At 48.3% G+C, this 18,917-nt stretch overlaps 1 protein-coding gene across 1 annotated transcript in view; it reads left to right on the forward strand.

Moving 5' to 3' along the window:
• Window positions 1–18,917, forward strand: part of ALK (ALK receptor tyrosine kinase) — a 632,462-nt gene that overhangs the window by 535,900 nt on the left and 77,645 nt on the right. The window contains exons 8-9 of the mRNA XM_054565684.1: window positions 428–528; window positions 16,770–16,939. Of these exons, the coding sequence (XP_054421659.1) occupies window positions 428–528; window positions 16,770–16,939 (271 nt within the window). The remainder of the gene's footprint in view (window positions 1–427; window positions 529–16,769; window positions 16,940–18,917) is intronic.

Consider the following 18,917-nt stretch of genomic DNA (forward strand, 5'->3'; position numbering starts at 1 on the left):
GAGGACCTGGGCTCCAGAAGGCAGAGAAGAGAGTGAAGGCCATAGAGACCATTGGTGGGCAAAGCACTGGCCTGACTGGAAATGGGGAGCAGTGGGGCTGGGGTGAGGGGCGTCCAGGGTGCTCCAGGCGGCTCCTGGCTTAGGGGCTAAAGCCGGCCCCTTGAGACATCAGGGATGCAGTAGCTCAGACATAGGACACGAGGACATCACAGGCCCTTTAGAATGAAGACCTTGGCATAGCCAAGTGTTGCTGACTGTGACAAGTGGCCCGTCTTACCCGTTGGAGACAGCAGAAAGCCGGACCGCAGCGATGCTCGAAGGCTAGGGAAGACTTTCCCATTAACCCTGCGCCTATTAATCCTGCACCTCCGGGACCCTTCACTATACAATGACAGTGCCTTTTTGGCTCTTTTCCTCTCTGCCCTAGACCACGCCCTATTGCTCAACACCACTGAAGTCCCCACTTCGGAAAGTGCCGCAGTGACCAGCACTACATTTCCCGCACCGATGAAGAACTCCCCATGCGAGGTAAGTCTCAGTGTCCCTCCAGCTCTCCGACCGCCCCTCCACCCTCACCTCTGCACTTCCAGACAGGCAAAGCAGCTTGCTTTGTCCGCCTGGTGGGAGGACCGTAGGGCCATTTTGCCCTCGTCTAGACAAAGAGCACCCACCACCACGGTAAAGTCCCATCTGCAGAGAATCTTACCTTAAACACCGCCACTCAGCCACACGGAGCTTTTGCGGCCAGACCTTGAAGCAGATTCAGAAAGCACAGTACTTCTTCAGGCATTATCGGTGCGGGGGAGGGCGGGAGGGCAGGGTAACAGTGATGTGCAAAACGCTTTCTACAGAATCTTTCTTAAAAATAACAGTCTTGTTATACATTTCAAATTTTATAGAGCATCAAAAATTTGACTTACATAGATTTCACTAAGCCATCACTGGCATTCAGTGAGGTACCTCCAGAGTCACCTACCCGAACGGTTCCTGTGGCTGTTAGCTCTTTAGGGTGAGGATAGAGGGGGTGCTGCCATGTTTCTGAGCATAAGGCCATGTTCTGTGGGGACCAAGAAATGTGCTTAGACTCAACACAGCTCAGTGATTAAGCTCATGGAGTCTGGAATCCACTGAGTCCAAGCCAGGTTCCACCCCGACTGGCTGTCCAAATCGTTTGAGCAGTTAATAACCTCTCAGGGCCTCAGTTTCCTCATCTGGAAAGTGGAGACAGTAAGAGTGCCTACCCCAAGGAGGTGAGAATTAAATAGGTTAATGTGTGTAACGGGCTTATCACAGCACCTGGCACAAATTAAGCACCACAAGAGTTAGCCAACAGTGCCTGGCACCTGGTATAAACACATGGAAGGAGAACGGGGGAAGAGAAAAAGAACTTGAGCCAAAAATCAGACTCTCCCCTCCAGGAGCCGGGCTACACCTGTGCTTCTTTGCCTCCTTCCGCCGGCCCCTTCCCCCACAGTACCACATCAACCCCTTGCACATGGTAGAAAGCCAATACCTAGTGTCGACTTGGCCAGCCCTCTCTTTCTGGAAACTTAGAGGACAAATTCCTTGCTGGCTTGTTTTAAGAATAGCCATATGGCCTCTGAGCCATCAAGTTGTGGACACTGTGAAACTGACGAGACCCGCTTCTCCTCGGCCGGCCGGTAGGAATCCCAGGCTGCTCCGGCCCGCACGACAGCTTCCCTGGCAGGCCTCCCAGGCTTCCTGTAAAATAAAAGTGTACACACATAAAATGAATGACAATATAAAAGATGTTATCAATGAAATTTTTTAATTGGAAGAATGGTCCGATTAAATGTAGGCTCAACATCTGCCCTGTCTTTCTAGTAGTTCTTCTAGTTCAGGCTGTCTGCTTGGAGTTTATGTATCTCTGTGAGCCACCTTAAACCCTTTGTGGAAGAAGTCAGGGCACAAAGAAATAGGCTCATTACATTCGATTGTATTTGAGAAACCACACTTTCTGATGCATATGGTAGAATTACAGTCATTGCTGATATTTCTCAGGTGCCTCGGAGCAGGCTCCTGGAAAGGAAGGCTTTTTAAGAGGAAATTCAAATGAGGAGAGTTGGTGCGCCCACCTGGGAGGTGAGGGGGATCCTTAAAAGCATTTGGTCTTTAAATGTACTCTTCACTGGATTTAATAGAGCCTGGTTTTAGAAAAAGAAATGTCAAGGTAAAAATGATATTGTATTTCTCTCACTTTGTCATTTTCTCTAATAACATTTGAGTTGATCAATAGCTTAAATAGGTGTTTTGTTTTACTGGCCTGCTTTATTTTTCCTCCAGCCACATTTGCTCTGGGCTGGTTCTGCTATTTCCTGCCCTTTTCCAGAACTTCGCTCAGCAGGAGTAATGAAGGGGAAGCAGTGAGTCCGTTCCGCTCGCAGCTCACAGTTGTTTCGCAGTCAGGTTTCCCGGCCATTCATCCAGTGCTGATGGGTCTCTGAATTCAGAGTGTTGGGGGAAGCGTTTTCATCAGAAAAATAAATAACCAAAATAGAAATATGCATTTCCAGCATTGTACGCCTTGACATTTATTTTCTCCAAATCCTAAATGCAGAAGGCAGGAAGTTGATTTCCTCCTCCTGGGTTGGCTGAATGTCAGTGACAGGGAAACGGATGTTGCATTGCTATGTGAAGCTGTATGAGGTGAACTTGGGGCCTGCAAACCCCACCGGCCGGGGCCCCAGTGCAGGGAAGTGGATGCTAGCCAGAGCCACGGCAGCCTCCGGCGAGGGCCAGGTCCTCAGGGACCGGCAGCTAGCCCAGCTGCGCTCAGGGCTGACACCATCACCGGGCTTCTTCTCCAAACCTAGACCTGACTGGTCCACAGGACCCCCAGGGAGCTGAAGTGATTACAGAATGTCACAAAATGTTTTCTCAAGAAACCCCACAGCCATGCCTTGATTTCACAGGAGAACTGGCTTCACCTTCAATGCATTTGCATGAAAATCTAGATACAAGATACCTAGTAGGTATACGTTTCCCCAGTTGCATTCACTTGTAAAATGTAATAAATGCTGACTCCTGGGCCCCACCCGGACCTCCTGAACAGCATCACTGAGCAGCGGAGCCCAGAGTCTGCATTCCCAAACCCGACCCTCAGGGATTTGGTTGGGCACTGAAACTTGAGAATCATTGGCCATGATGTTCTTGGCAATTGTGACCAAAATTTATTCTGAGCCCATGCTGAGAGTTCCCTCGAGTACCTGTGGCCCCAAATGGTGCTGTGTAGCTAACCTTTTAGAAGGATGAGTCAGAGGAAGAATTAGAAATGACAAGGTAGGGGACAGAGGTGGTGGAGACAGAAGGGGCTGGGAGAGTGCCCGTCAGAGCCCACAGGGAGCCAGGTCAGGTGTCCACCGAAGGCGGAGACATCGCCAGGGTGTCGGCCAGCTTCCAGGGCGTTCCAGAAGCATGCCGGCTCTGGCCTCTCCCTCCACACGCGTGCAGCCACCACAGCCGGCCACCTCTCGCCCGGATGGCCATGGCGCAGGCCCGGCCACCTCCATTGCGCTGCGTGGTCACATATGGGGCATGAATATTTAAAGACCTCCTCCTAGCCCTGCCACAAACAAGAGCGCTTTGTGGGTTTCTGGCCGCCCACCCCATGCCTCACCATCTATTCTCCGTGGGAAACTGGGGAGTTAGTTATACTATATTCAGATTTTATTTTATTTTTTATTTTTATTTAGCTGAGCTCTGGTTCAAATAATTAAAGTTGCCACCAGGGAGGGGAGTCTTGCAGTGGCTTTTATGCGTCTCTTGCTGTCAGACCCGCTCGCTCACTTCGCCTTGGCTGGGAGACACTCTCGGATGAGTCTAGCGTTGCAGCTGCTGGTAATAAAGAGGACGGGAGAGTGGCAGGGCCTGTCTCTGCCCCGCCCCCTGCCTTTCACACATCCTAGAAGCCTGAATGTCTCAACAGGCCCCGTGTGGTTTGAGATTCTATTTTATTTGAATAGCCTCCCTGTGACTGGAATATTTTAAACCACGTTCTCAGAACAGAACAAGGCCTGGGGGGAAAAGCTGGGCTTCCCTCATTCTCTTTCCCCCTCCAAAACATGGAAGCAATTTTCCTTCTGTGAGCTGCAGGAATGAAAGGGACCCAGGAAGTGTAGGATGAGACCCACTCAACTGGTGACGGGACCTTAGGGCAGGTCAGCTCCCAGCTGCTGGTTATAAGGCCTTACCAGAGCGGCAGCCACCTGTGTCCTCTCCTTACACACAGGAGCATACACATACACACACATACACGCTGGGATCCTGGAACACGGCTGGGCCTTTCTGCCCAACACCAGCTTAGATTAGCGGCTCAGGGCAGAAGGTGGCCAGCAGGCTCTTCCATGGCAGCATGGACTCCCTGGCCTGCCAGGAAGGAAGCCTCCACTCGGAGTCATTAAAACCAGCAAATGTGGCCCAGTGAGATGTGAGAGAGGAGGTTGGCATCTGGACTTGCCCTCTGCCATTTGGTAAGCCCCTCTCAGAGCCCCACTGAGAAGGAGCCCCCATGGGAGGCAGCCTGCCTGTGGCAATCCTGCACAGCTGGCCAGCAGTGCGGCCCAGCGTCCCTAAGGCACAATAGCATCTCCCCTTTCCCCGGGAGACCTCCTCTGAATGGGACAGCAGCAGTAAATGAGGAGACCTCAGAGAAAGGGGAGGAAGACTAGACCGAAGTCACGAAGGCAGGGAGGGGTCTGGGGAATGACCCGGAGCTAAACATCAGGCGCCCCCAGTTTCAAAAGCCCAGAGGAAGAGCTCTGCACCAGCTGCCTTCCTCTGAAGCTCCCTGCCTTGTGTGACCTCCCCCCGCCCCCCCCAGCTACCTTTAAGCCCATCGATAGTGTGTTTGGCTGCTGCCCACCCCCAGCTTCATGTGTCCCCCTGACTTGGTGCTGGGTATGAAAGTCCAGGGGGCCTCAGCTCACCCCCTCAGCGACGGAGACAGTTATCTCAGAGAGCCTTGGGCTGGGCCTGAGAACGTGCCTCTTTGCATCAGAGGGGAAGGGGACAGAGGCCAGAAGTGGTTCTGGAGGCATTTTCTATCTCAGTGGCTTTTACAAAGCCCCACTGGTAAGAGATTTGGGGCCTCACTTTCAGAATCCAATAACAACCATCTCACACACTGTAATAGCATTGCTGCTATAAGAATGCCCTATATACATCCATCAAAGATTATAGAGACTGCCCGACTCCCCACAGTCACCCTGGGAGGTGACTGAAATCTTCCCCAATCTACAGAGGAAGAACAAGCCTCAGAGGCCCAGAAGGTGCCCCAAGGTCACAAGCTCAGACACGCAGAAACCAGGACTCAAATTCAAGTCCCCTGACCTCAAAGGTAGCGACTCAGTGGCTTTCTATGGGGAGTCAGGGAGCAGCACCCTCAGGACAAGAAGGGCGGGAAACCACACAGCCTGGACCAGAGAGGCAGCGGGGAGGAAGGCTGGCTGGGAGGGGCACACTGTCGCCTGGCAGGAGGGCGAGGTAGGGAAGGGCACGGAGGCTCCCCAGCCAGGCAGCGAGTTCTCATTTCAAACCCACCATGTGGCCAGCCATGCGGGCGAGACAGCAGGAATCTGGGATCTCTGTAGAGTCTTTATTCACCAGAAAAGTTAAGAATACTTATTTTCGATATGACAGGTCCTGGTCTCCAGGTTACTTATGGATCACTCAGCTGCGCTACATTAAAAAGCAATCCCAAAGTCTGACCTAGAGCCCTCCAACTCCCTAACTCTTTGTACCCTTAGGAGAAAGAAACCTTTCAGTCAGCGAGCTGAGGCAGGGGACCCTTCACAACTGTTACTCCAACTTAGGGAGTATTTTAAAACCACCGATCCCTTATCATGTGGCTGGCAATGTGCTAAGATTTCACTTGCTTTATCTTCTTACCAAAAAGACCTGTGAGAGATTGTTACCCTCCTGTACTGATGCAGAACCAGTGGTTTATAGAACTTAAATGGCTTGTACAAGGTCACCTTGCTAGTAAGAGGCAGAAGCATGATTCAGATGTCCCACTCAAAGTCAAATCTGTACACACTCTAAGCAGGGGTGTCCAGACTTCTGGCATCTCTGGGCCACACTGGAAGAAGGAGAATTGTCCTAGACCACACATTAAATATATTGCGATGTGTAATCACACACACACACACAAATCTCATAATGGTTTAAGTACATTTACAGTTTTGTGTTGGGGCTGCCTTCATGGCCGTCCTGGGCTGCGGGCGGCCCACGGGCCCCAGGTTGGACACCCCTGCAAGGTCACTGAACTTGATTTAGGTCACCTGAGTTTGCATCCCACCTCTGTCACTTATGAGCCATAAGCCCTCAAGCAAGTCACTTCCTCTAACTGGTGATAAAAATACCTGTTTTACCTGCAGCGATCAAATAAAAATGTGAAAACCCTATTCTCTACAATACTTTATGAGAGCTAGCGATTATTATTATGACCATCCCTCGTCTTACTTTGCCCGTGCATGAAGCAATGGCTGCAAACATAAAGTCAGACGTGATGTGTGTTCTTATTCCTCCCCTGGGTTGATGAGCAGCATGCGGGCAGGTGGGGAGCGTTGTTTCGCACAGTGCCCAGCGTTGGCACCAGGAGGATGTGCCCAGTGAATTTATTTAACCAAAAATTAGTTTTAATTAATTAATTGGGCAGCCCCTCAGTTAGGAGCATGACGCTGGTCCAGGATAATAGCTAACAAGGAGGCTCCCCCTTGATTGTCGAGGATTCGACAAGTGTGGCCCTCCCGAGATTTCTGAGCCCAAAGAATTCTTACCTCAGTACCTAGAACTGCAAAGCTGCCATCCTAGCGTTCCATCACCTCTTGCTGTGATGTGGTTGACGCTGCCAGGACACATGCTAATGGGCTAAAGTAATCAACAGCAATTTTAATTGCAATAGGACATAATTAATTCAAAACCTTTGAGCCATTCAAAATTAATACCTCTGCCATTACATGAGGAGATAAATGAAGAATTACTGTCAAGGCATGGGTGTGAATAAAATCCTCCTGGCACTTGGCAGACAGTTGGCTCCCCTTCAAAATCCATGTGTTAATGTGGCCCCTTGTGGCTCCCACTGGTGATGGTTATAACGTATGCAGGTGGCCCAGGCACGGAAGGACCTTGTTGAAAGCACACACTGTCCCCAGTTGTCAAAGAATAAACACTCCCTGGGTGACTGTGTCCCTGCAGACACTCTTGTGCCTGGAGTCCCTTCTCCTGCCAATGGCTGCCTGTAAAATATGTAGGAGTTTCATTGCACAGAGTCGGCCCTGATCCCCATCCAAAGGGTTACAAAGCCATTTCACAGTGTCCGCCCCATCACACACAGAGAAACTGAGGCACAGAGGAGGCTGTTAGCCCAAGGGCACACCACTCCGATGTAACTTAAAGGAAAACATCATTGTTTTCTTCCCATGAGCCTGGGAACATAGTTTTCTGGGGAACCTGGAAGAGAAAACACTGGACTGAAATGTTTAATCTTGCATTCTTCACCCTGCCCGTTGTTTTCTGGGAGCTGTTTGTCTTTAGCATGGTGTTCCCTGCCTGTTCTTTCCAATATGGGAGAAAGGAACTAACATTGAGCAAAAGTATTTGGTAAGCTGGGCACAGGGCCCACCTGTTCTTATTAAAGTCTCTCAGTAACTCTAAGGGAGAGCACAATTGGCCCCATTTTACAGATAAAAGATGAGGGTCTGCCGTGTTACATCATACATAAAGGCAGATCCGCTCTTCTGATTTCTAAGCCCACACTCTGTCCTCAGCTTGGCCCCACCTCACTCCCCAGAGGCTGCCTCCTCCCCTAGGTCTGTTTGAGGGCAAGAACCTGACCCTCCCCGAGGGAGGAGAAGAGGCAGCGCTCTCTCTTCCCACTTGCCAGCAGCATCGGAATCCTCCTCCCTCGCTGCTTTTTTAATACAGTGTTTATTGTTTTTTCTGATTATAAAAGTGCTCTATGTTTATTATGGAGCATTAGGAAAATACAGGAAAGAATGAAGAAGAAAATTGAAATTGCCCACAGCCTTACTCCCCAAAGATAACCCCTGTTACCATGTTGCTACATTTCCTTCCAGGCAAATAAATGTAGATTTGAGCAGAGTGATAGATAAAGAGTTTATACATTTAGTATCACACCACATAATATTATATTTTTCTATATCAGTATCATTCTTTATAAACATGCTTTTAATAGCTGCAGGCCCTAAATTTATTGTATTGTTTTTGTTCTAGCTGTCAAAAGTAATAGATGTCCATTGTAAAAAATTTCAAAAAGACCAAAAAGGGAAAAAAAAAAACAACCCTCTAACTCCATAACCTCACCAGCCAGAAATCCCATGGTTACTCTTTTTATACAAAGCCTTCACATTTTCTTGCTGTGTTTTTACCAAGGGGGCCTGTGGATGTCCCTGGCTGAGTATTCTCTGTCTTCGAGGTATGCCTCGGAAAGAGACAGACATGGGGTGCTGTTTTCAGAAAGGAGCTGCATCTTTTGTCTCCTACTCAGCCAGAAATCCAGCATTTCTTAAGCCTCCATAATTGCAAGTATTTGCCAGCTTATTTGATTTGCTTGTTATCAAAAATCCGCATCTGGCTTGCTTCTTGCTGTGTTAGGTTGATTTTTCATTAGGCTATTTATAGCTAGAGCATTGGTGTTTATTTTTTCCAGGTGAATTAGGAGGTGGTGTGCAAAAACAACTGGGTTTTGCAGTGAGTCAATACTCTCAAAGTTAGTAAGAGACCATGTGGAAATCCAAGAACTGTTAAAATGACAAGTTCACGCTCATGCCACCTTAGGTTGGAAAGGGTTCTTAACCATCATTCAGAGCTTGGATATCCCCTATGGTGACCCCAATCCTGGCCATTCGGCAGTGACTGGATGTGGGAAATACCCACCATCTGCCTCTAGCAAGCACATCTTTGAGCATCTCTGTCTGTTTAAAAATGTTTCTTTTGTTGAAGTGAAATACACACGAGAGTGTCCATCCTGGGTTTTGTCTGTGCTGCGGGAATTCATGCAGCCCCCAGAAATGCGAAGAAAGACACCCAGACCCCTCCATTTTGGGATGCGTGCAGAATGGGCAATATCTTTGATTCCCTTTTGTCCAACTGCAGCCTGAATTCCATGCTGATATTTTTTATGGGCTCAAGAGATTGTTGTGAAGTTACCACAAGGTATGCATAGCAAACACGGGGCATGTTCTGACATAAAACTGCAGTAATTACCTCTGGGGGAGGAAGGGCCGTGAGAGAAATAATGGCATTAGGCCTAGCCGCAATGCTGCTTCTGCTTTACATACAGAACTTTAATTAATAAAATGCCAAAACACTGGTAGCACATAATTGGAAAGTCTATCAGGCCCTCGTGGGGGGTGGGGGGGAGGCCCTTGTGAAAGGGCCGGCTGGAGCCAGAGACATAATTGCTAGTGTGGTGCTCCTGGCCTTGTCTCTGTTCACTCGTCTCATTTGCTGCCTGCATATAAAAGAGTTTATTAGTCCAAAGATGCCATTTATAACCTACAATCTATTAGGGCATTTCTAGAAGGATCAAAAATTGTATTGTTCCAGGCCCCAACAAGTGTTATTTTTCAAAAATTACATAAGATCTCCCATATTTGGGTGAATACCCTTGCCCCCCCCCCACACACACACAGAGCTATTAATTGTTTGGCAGAGACGGTGTTTATAAATCGTTTAAAATCCACTCTCTCCCTGATTCCCCCAATGGGAAGGTATTTCTGGGAGAAGATTTCATTAAAATATAACAAGGGTGGGGCCTGAGATCCTGCATTTCTCCCAGGTTATGCCAGCACCATTGGTCCCCGCACCAGCCAGCGCTTTGAGCAACAAGGATCCAGAAAACCTCTACAATCCACCCCAAATATTTAAGTACATGTTACTACAATGTGTAACATGTCTATAGCACAATAGATACAGTAGAAAGATAATAGAACATAGTGTAAGAATCCAAGTCTACAACATATGAACTTAGGGATCATGGGTGGCTAACTTCACCTACCTAAGCTTCAGATTCCAGATCTGAGAAATGAGTATTGTAATATCTATGTTCATTGTCAATACAAAATGAGACAGCATATGTGCCAGTACCTAGCCCAGCCCTCTAGTAGTCAATATACAATTGCATTATTCTGTTAGCCACCCAGATAGAAATTGGTCTTATTAAGATCAAATTCCAAGAGTGTTTTTGCCAACTCTGGGCACCTGAACAGTGACCCTCAAAGTCTACCTGGCGTGGGTATCTACACATAATGATATCAAGGGATTCTTGAACCTGGGAAAATGGAAGTCTTTGGGAGGGACTTGAGCCTGCGATCTGCCCTGGGAACCACAGATAGGTGCTCTATTCATTTAGATACAAATAATCAATAAGGGATGTTCAGTAAGAATTGATATCAATCAGTCCTTCAGTTCTTCTGATTAAGAAATTGGTGAGAACCATACACAGGAGGTCCACGAGGATCCTTCTGGTCCCGTTTGCATTCCAGGTCATCGCTGCTCACCACCCAGGGGTCTCTTACTCTGTGGGCTGTTCTCATTCTTCACCCAGGGGTAGCGTGGGAGCCACATAAAGGCCTTCAGATGAGGGCCAAGTCCTCCCCGCTGCAGGAAAAACACTCTTTCCACACCTTGGCTATGGTGGGCACATTTTAAGCTATATTTTTAGTTATGAAGAATTGCCTCTTACTCGAAGTCCAGGATGAAATGGACCCCTTGCTGAGAAGGCCAGGCTACTTCCTGCCCTAAGTAGCCCAGCTCCCCAGTGGTCTGAGCTCAGGCTGCACCTTAGGATCACCTGGAGAGATCGGAAAAACTGCTGACGCCCAGGCCCTCCCCAAGGCCACTTAAATCTGAATCTCGGAGCCCAGACACAGGTTCCCCAGGAGATTCTGGTTTGCAGCCCAGGTTGAAAACCTCCAGTTTAACCATTTCACGCAACCTGTGAGCTCTGCTTCCACATTCTTCACATCGCTCAATCTTTAGGACCACATTTTAAGGCAGGCAGGGGAGGTATCACAAACTTGTCTATAAGAAAATAGAGGCTCAGAAAGGGTGAATGGTAAGCTTCAAGTCACACAATTGATTCCCTTTGGCTTTGGAGTGTAAACTCCAAGTTATTCCATTGCCAACAGATAAGAAAACAAGAAAGTAAGACAAACCATATGAGAATAAATGTTGATACAAGGGGGAGTTGCCTCTGGTACATTCTAGAAAGGAAGCAGGGCCCCAGAGGCTGCTGTCTAGCTCTGCACTTCTCTGCAGATTCTGATGTAGAAGGTCTGGGATCGGGCCAGAGACTGTATCTCTAAGGAGCGTCCAGGTAACGCCGATGACACCAGCCTGAAGATCAGACTCTGAGCAGCGAAGCACTGGCTGACACTTTGAGGCAGAATCTGGAGTGACTGGGATAACTGCAGGGAGAAGCAGGCCACGTGAGAGACTGCTTGTGATCTTGAGGAAGAATAACATCTGCCTGGATGCACCACCTTACCTCACACTCAGTGGGTGGGAAAAAAAAAAGATCAAAAAACAAACTTTGCTGGCCACTCACTGGCTGCTAATGAGCAATCTTACCCCAAAGTTTTTGTTCCTGTTTCTAGAGCGAGACTGCTGAATCTCAAACAATGCACTCCTTGTCCTCAGTTTGGCTGTCAATATGTTTCTGCTATAAACGCAGGTGATAGTATTGTAAGAGGAAAAGAAAGTCAAATCTTTAATTTTCCTATTTATCCATAGCACTGAATGGTTGGGTCAAGTGGCCCTCTTGACCCAAGTCCTGACTGTGTGTCAAGTGTCTTGACTCTCTTATGTCTTCATTTTCGAACGGCATTTAGTACTTCTTTTGCTACACTCCTTTAAGTTCAGACCTCCTGGCAAGAAGATAAGCAACACAAGGGTAGGGGAAAGTAGGCATAATACGCAGCACAGACTGGCTGTGCAGTAAATACTTGAATGGAGGCATGATCGTCTCCCGCAAGCACTGATCCCAAGAGGGATCCTGTAAAACCTCCTCAAAAGCTAAGGAAGCCATTCCTTGCACCGTTGTTGCCCAGGTAGAGTGGCCTAAAATATACAGTGCAGGAAGAGGGAGAAAGCTCAGCAGTCAGCCGGTCAATGTCCCCGGTGCTAACGTGACTGGGCTACATCTCCCAGCATGCTCATGGCACTGGCATTCTCTACTCCAAACGGAAAGTTTCCTAAGAGCAGCTGAGAACCGGGCAATTTTAATTACAGCCAGTTGGCTGCAAAGGGAGTGGAAACTCTCCCCTTTTCTGGCCCCTGGAACGCAGGACGGTGCAATGGAGCTTCATGGGGTGGGAAGTTGGTTCCTGGCCCTGAGAGGGGGCCCTAGTATAGCGAGGAGGGTCTTCCTATAAGTGTATACATACATATGTTCATCTGACATTGAGAGCTCCTGCCACGTGCCATCGCTTGGCAACCACCGTGAATTCAAGATGCCTAAGGCAGTCCCTGCCTTGAAGGAACTTGGAGTCCAAGGGGATGGAGGGCACAGAGGGAAGACAAGGAAGCAGAACTAGACCTTGTGATGGTCCCAGTAGCCTCAGTTATAAGATTTCAGAGGAGACAGATGCAATTTCTGAGATGGATGATGATAAAAGACTCCCAGAAAAGAAAGTAGGTTTAATCTTTTTGAAGTGGAGAGAAGGGTAGATGAAATGGAAGAATTAAAAGCAAGAAGCAGAAAAATGCAAGGTAGTTACAAAGCTGACGGGGTTGGGGGAGGGGGTCTAGGAACTTAGTCCCCATGTGTGGATGACGGGGTGAAACCTGGCAGACCCCAGAGAAGCACTCTGGTTGCTCTAAGGTCGTACAGACAGTTCTCCAGGCACTTCAAAACACCAAACACTGGCTTATGTAGAAATCAAAAGGCCCAGCTGGTCAAAATTTCAAACTTTCTCTTAAGTCAGAGCTTCTTTCCCTCCCCTTCCCCGCCCCCACCATGCTTGTTGCAGATGAAGAGCCTGAAATCAGGGCAAGAGGGGTCATTGGTCTCTCCCCTTCCTCACCCAGCTCTCTCTTCTCCTGTGCCTTGCTCACTTCTCACCCTTCAAGGCCTTCTGCATGCGGGGAGGGAGACAAGGTTAGGGGAGCAGGAGAGTTCTTCCTTGACTGGGACTCTTGTGGCCGACACAGCTGGCATTGGTATTCTCTGAGTGTGACAAATGTTTAAGGCTTACTGTTTCCCACAGGGGCACTTTGTACTTTCTCTGGAGACCTGCCTTTTTCCTCACCCCCTCCACGATAGCTGAGAACCTTTTGCCTTGACTCGGACATATGTATCTCCATTTCAAGAGGTCACTTACTCCTTCCTCTGCCCTTGGGCATCTCAAGATGCCTGCAGCTTCTTTCTGCTGAGTGCTGTTTACCCCTCCAAGCAGCCCACTCAGACAAGACCTAAAATGAGTAGAATGACTCACGCAGACCCCGTCCATGGCTCATTCTTGTCTCTGTGCAGCCCTCATGTACTTTTTGTCTCCGCAAACTCTGGGAGCACAGTGCTGCCACCTCTCTCCAGCTCTGCCAGCAGAGCGGCTGACCAGCCCTTCGCTCCACTTTCATTTTTCCAGGCAGGAGGCAGACGCTAGTCCGCTGTGCTCCCCGAACCGCAGGGGCTACTATCAGTTGCTCCACATGTTCTCATCCAAATCACTCTCTCTTGACTTGGGATGAGAGGGATCCTTCTTTGGGGAAGGGTGAGGTGAGCTGTATGTAGCAAGAACACATTCCTGAGAGTCAGCCACCAACTTTTTTTGTCCAAAGCGTGGATGAGGGATTGAGAATTATGTGACCTGTTTTCGTCCATCTCTCTTGAAAGCTCTGTATCATTGTGCCCTCAGACTTCCTTTGAAATGTAGTGTCTAGTGCCTCAGTGCTTCAGCCAAAATTCCTTTTTAACTTTTTGTTACATTACTTATTATCTAAGTGTCATGATAACGCTATAAAGTAGATAAACGTATTCCCACCTTAGAGAATAGAGAACTGAGCTTCAAAATGACCAATGTGGCAAGAACATGTTTCAAATCCAGATCTCTCTGACTCTAGAGATCTTAGACTGTTCTAGAATGGAGGATACATGTGGCTCCACATAAATTCTCAATAAGTATTCATTAAATGAATAAAAAGGCAATTTGCTTAGGTTATAGAGGAACGTGAATGCCTTGATAGTAATTGGTAGGGAGAGAGAAACCACTGAAGAATCACAAGTGGCGATGATAGTGAGGAAAATGTGACAGATATACAAATGAAGTGAGAAAGGAGAAAGAGTGGAGAGAGAAAGGCACTTCAGGAGGCTATGGGAAAAGTCCACAGAGTAAATTACGAAGGACATGGTGGGTGTCCCTTTGTCGGAGTGACGAGGATAACAATTAGAGACAGGGTGACAAGGAAACAGAAGCAGCGGTTACACCGCAGCTACCCGTGGCGTAACAGCTGGATGGGGCGCAGGAATGGGTGGCCAGCCAGAGGAGCCAGCAGGGCCAACGAAAGGACGTTTTTCCAGGATGGGCGAAACCTTGTCTTGTTTGTAGACAAAGCATTGAAAAGACAGAGAGACTCTAAAAGTGCTGGAGAAAGGGGGAGAAACAACTGAGGGAACACGGACTGAGGGGGGATGAGAGGGTACGGGTTCACGCAGAAGGAAATGAAGGACACGCCTTCCTCTAAGACAGGAAAGGGAGAGACACACGGAAAAAAAAAAGGCTGAAGGAGATCACACGTGAAAGAGTAAACGTTATCAGTGATATGGGGCTCAGAATAATGAATTGGAAGTTGAGGACCAAGGAGGGGCAACACCTGTGTTTGAGGGAGAGTTTGAAACAGCCATTATGCTCTATGTGTTTAGAAATCAACTGTGGAAACCAACGGTGGGTGAATAAGTACCACCAACCATCCAGGGCATTGAGGTTCAACAGTCAGATTTCACAGAAGCCCAAATTAGCAATATTCCATGGCCAAGAAGCAAAAGGAGAGAAAGCATGCGGCGAGCATTATCTCCAGCTGGGCACAGCAGGGCACAGCAGGGCACAGCAGGGCGAGGGCTGAGGGCTGAGAGGGTTTAGTTTGCAAGGTTAGGATTAAAATTTCTAGTCATTAAGTCCAGATTGCACTAGAAAGCCTAGTGGGGCCAGGAAAAAATTAACGGTTTTGCTAAATGATCCTGAGAGGTCTCAGTAGAGACAAGGATTTGCTACCTGCATTTGGGGAAATGGGAAAGGTGTCAGTGAAGACATAAAGGTCAGGCTTCCCTGAGTCGGGGTCTCAGGAGTAGTACAGCACTTGGGCACCCCAATGCCAGGTGTGGCCTTGTTGGTGAAGGGCTCATATGCAACATAATGGGAAGTCTTCGGCTTAAGTGCCTCATGGTAAGTAATCTTTCTGGTCAAACTACGAGACAACCATGAGCTCAGGGACAGGGAGACAGTATTTATATCAGTACTTTACAAAAAAAGAATGTCTTCAAACAATGAGAATCAGAGAAAAAGGAGGCACCAGAACTCATGAGAACTCCAGCTTGCATAGGACTTATTTTACCTTGCTTTCTATAATAGCCATTTTTTTATTGTAGGATCTGAACAGGACTATTTTGGGCACTGCTCTGCTGTGGTTGCCCTAACTCTTAAATGTTGTTTATAGATTGTTTCTATCACACAGACAACCTCTATTACTTTCAACACAAAGATCAGAGACCTTGTTTATAGGATGCACTGCCTCTGGGCATGACAGTACTTAAACTTTCTTAGCCCTGGCTGGTGTGGCTCCATGAATTGAGCACTGGCCTGTGAACTTAAAGGTCACTGGTTCGATTCCCTGTCAGGGCACAGGCCTGGGTTGCAGGCCAGGTCCCCGGGTGGGAGCGTGCCTCACACATTGATGCTTCTCTCCCTCTCTTTCTCTCTTTCCCTCCCCTCTCTCTGAAAATAAATAAATAAATAAATCTTTAAGAAAAAATACAACCTCTATTACTTTCAACACAAAGAATCAGAGTCCTCGTTTATAGTATGCACTGCCTCTGGCCATAACAGTACTTAAACTTTCTTAGAAATATTAGCTACATTTTCTTTTCATATGCCTATGGAATGGTGCCATAGAAACCTTTAATAAATACATACTGACTACATATGACTGTAGCTTTCTTTTGGCGAAGTGGGCATTCTCATTCAGAAAGACAGCCATATTAAAAGATCTTAATATATAGATATTTGCCTCACCTTTGCATCCCAGCGGCCACAGGTATCAAGTCACAGGGTCTTTTGTTAGCTAACAAAATGATATGGTACCCTTTAAATAAAATTATTAGCCTCTTCAGGGAAGAAATTTGAAAAATCTATGATACTCACATCACTGAAAGAAATTGAGTCACAAAATTACTTGCCCAAGGTCACAAAGTAAATTGGGGATACAGAGAAGAATATTTGGGCCCTCTTCAGGAAGTCCATTTAATGCCCCCATTGATCTTGATGTCACCTCAGAGGCAGAATCTTGTGAAATTTAACATGATGACATCAACCTGAACCAAGTTCCAAAGCTGCCCAGCCCGCTGAACCTAAACTAAAGACCTTTGGGAGACAAGGAGCAAGATCAGGCACCAGCATCTAGCTCTCCTCACTTGGCCATGTTTCCAGCAAAATCCTTTAGGGCTGAGAATTTCAGAAAGGGGACCTAAAGTTGCATTTCCACATCATGTCCTCTGGCTCTTCTCTCCCTTGCAGCTCCGAATGGCCTGGCTCATCCGTGGGGTCTTGCGGGGAAATGTCTCCTTGGTGCTGGTGGAGAACAAAACCGGGAAGGAACAAAGCAGGGTGGTCTGGCATGTTGCCACTAACGAGGGCTTGAGCCTGTGGCAGTGGACGGTGCTGCCTCTCCTCGACGTCACTGACAGGTGGGCCTCCCCCCATCCCCACTGCTCCCTTTTCCTCTCTCAGCCAGAATGCAGAGGGAGTCGCACCTTCCCTCCCCGTCCTCTCTACCCGAGACACACATCCAGGTGTGCACATGCATAAATGTGTACACACGCATGCACACACACACGAACACCCACACACTTTCTGCAGGCTTGCAGAGTGTGGAGTTTCTTGGAGGGATGCCAGTGCTAATGAGCATTTACCATCCCGCACCTCTGGCCTGGCCCAATGGGCTGCCTCCAATGTCTGTAGGAAGAAATAAAGTGGGACAACTCACGTCACTCCCAAGTAATAATCAGCATTACATGTATACAGCATTTTCTCTCCTTAATGGATTTTCCTTTTCCATTTGACTACTTATTCCTTAATTAACAACAACAAAACCTGCCACGCAGGTACAACAGGCCTTACCATGTTCCCCGCTCCTGCCCTTTGTACGAGGGAAGAAACTGAGAGCCAGAGAGGTGAAGCACCAGCAGGTTGGCCTCAGAGTGCGGACTGGCGCTCAGGTCGATCGGCGTCCAGTGCTCTGTAGCGTCAGGTCCCCGAGGCAGGTGGAGGAGGTGGATGACAAATTCTTCAGTAAACAGAGTTTTTCCACCAGAGGCCCCGCTTCCTGATTACAGTCTATTGCTAATGACCTTTATGACCTTGAGCTTCTCCAGGTCTCAGTTTTTTCATCTTTTTTAAACAGAGAGGGTTAGACTAGAAGATCGTTAAGTCCACGTGGCTCTGAAATGAAGCAGTAACTGCTGAGTTCAGCTGCCACTTGTCTCCCCGGGATGGCACCAGGCTGCCACCTACAGTTGGCCTGGGGCAAGCAGTGCTTGAGTAAAGATGGCCCAGCAGAGCCACTCACGTGTCACTCTGGTGTGTCATCATGAACCATAGACGGTTGGTGCTGATCTGCTCCAGACCAAAAAGGGACAGGGTGTTACTTCTATAAAGGGGACAGATAAGTGGATCTGGGAAGGAAAAGCCATCTTTAGTAGGCTAAATATCAAACCCTACAGTCCACAGCAGCCTCTGCATTAGACTCCTGAAATACGTTTCAGTTGCTGTCCTGGCGGATCCACCTTCAAAAAATGAGGGAAGAGGGCTCAAGGCAAGACAGAGGGTGATTTCAGTTGGTACATAGCTTTGTAAATGGAAAACTGGGCCTCAGATCCTGCACCCAAACTTCACAGAGTCTGCCATTTCCAGGAGCTCATAACTCGAGTTGCACAGTCAGAGGCAGAAAGCACCGCCCTCTCTCCAAGCACCGGCCTCCCGCTCCTTCCATGTCTGTGGGTTAAAGATCAAAGCTTCGGACACCCAAGGCTCAGTGGGCCCAGAACAAATGGATTTAATTAGAGTGAAGAAAGGGGCAGCGTGGGCGCTCCCCACCATCGACTAGTCTCCTGTCCTTCGGGACTGTGGGGGCCGTGTGCAGGGGATCGAGATCAGGAGGGTGATGCCGGGGCCTCCCCTACTGGGAGATGCTAAATTAATTCAGATGAATCAAAGGGATTTTTTTCTCCTCGATCCAGCAAGTCCTCTCTCTTCCATAGCCACTCCAGGGGATTTCACAGCAAGTAAGATGTTGACTCTGTTCACTCCCGTACACCAGAATTTTGTGGGAAGGAGACTTTGTTCTTGGCCTCCCTCCTCCTGTTTAGGGCTGTTTACCAGACTGACATTTCCAATATTGATGAGACCAAACTCTCCAGTGGGGATTCAGACAAAGGCCAGTTTGGTTTGATGATGCCTCATGACCTAACAAGTGTGGACTTACAGAACACGTGAGCGCCCCCATTCTCAGGGAGCCTGCACACCACGGACATGCTTTGATGTGGGAAGCTGCCCCACACACACACTCCCAGCCCAGAGCTGGAGACGATATCTGGAGCAGCGAGACCCAGAGGCCAGTGGAACTGCAGGGGGACGAGGCCCGGGGCTCTCACTTGCTACAATCCA

Source organism: Pteronotus mesoamericanus, unplaced genomic scaffold (assembly GCF_021234165.1).
Source record: "Pteronotus mesoamericanus isolate MK-2021 breed Mesoamerican mustached bat unplaced genomic scaffold, CSHL_Meso_final contig_101, whole genome shotgun sequence".
NCBI classification, from domain to species: Eukaryota; Metazoa; Chordata; class Mammalia; order Chiroptera; family Mormoopidae; genus Pteronotus; species Pteronotus mesoamericanus.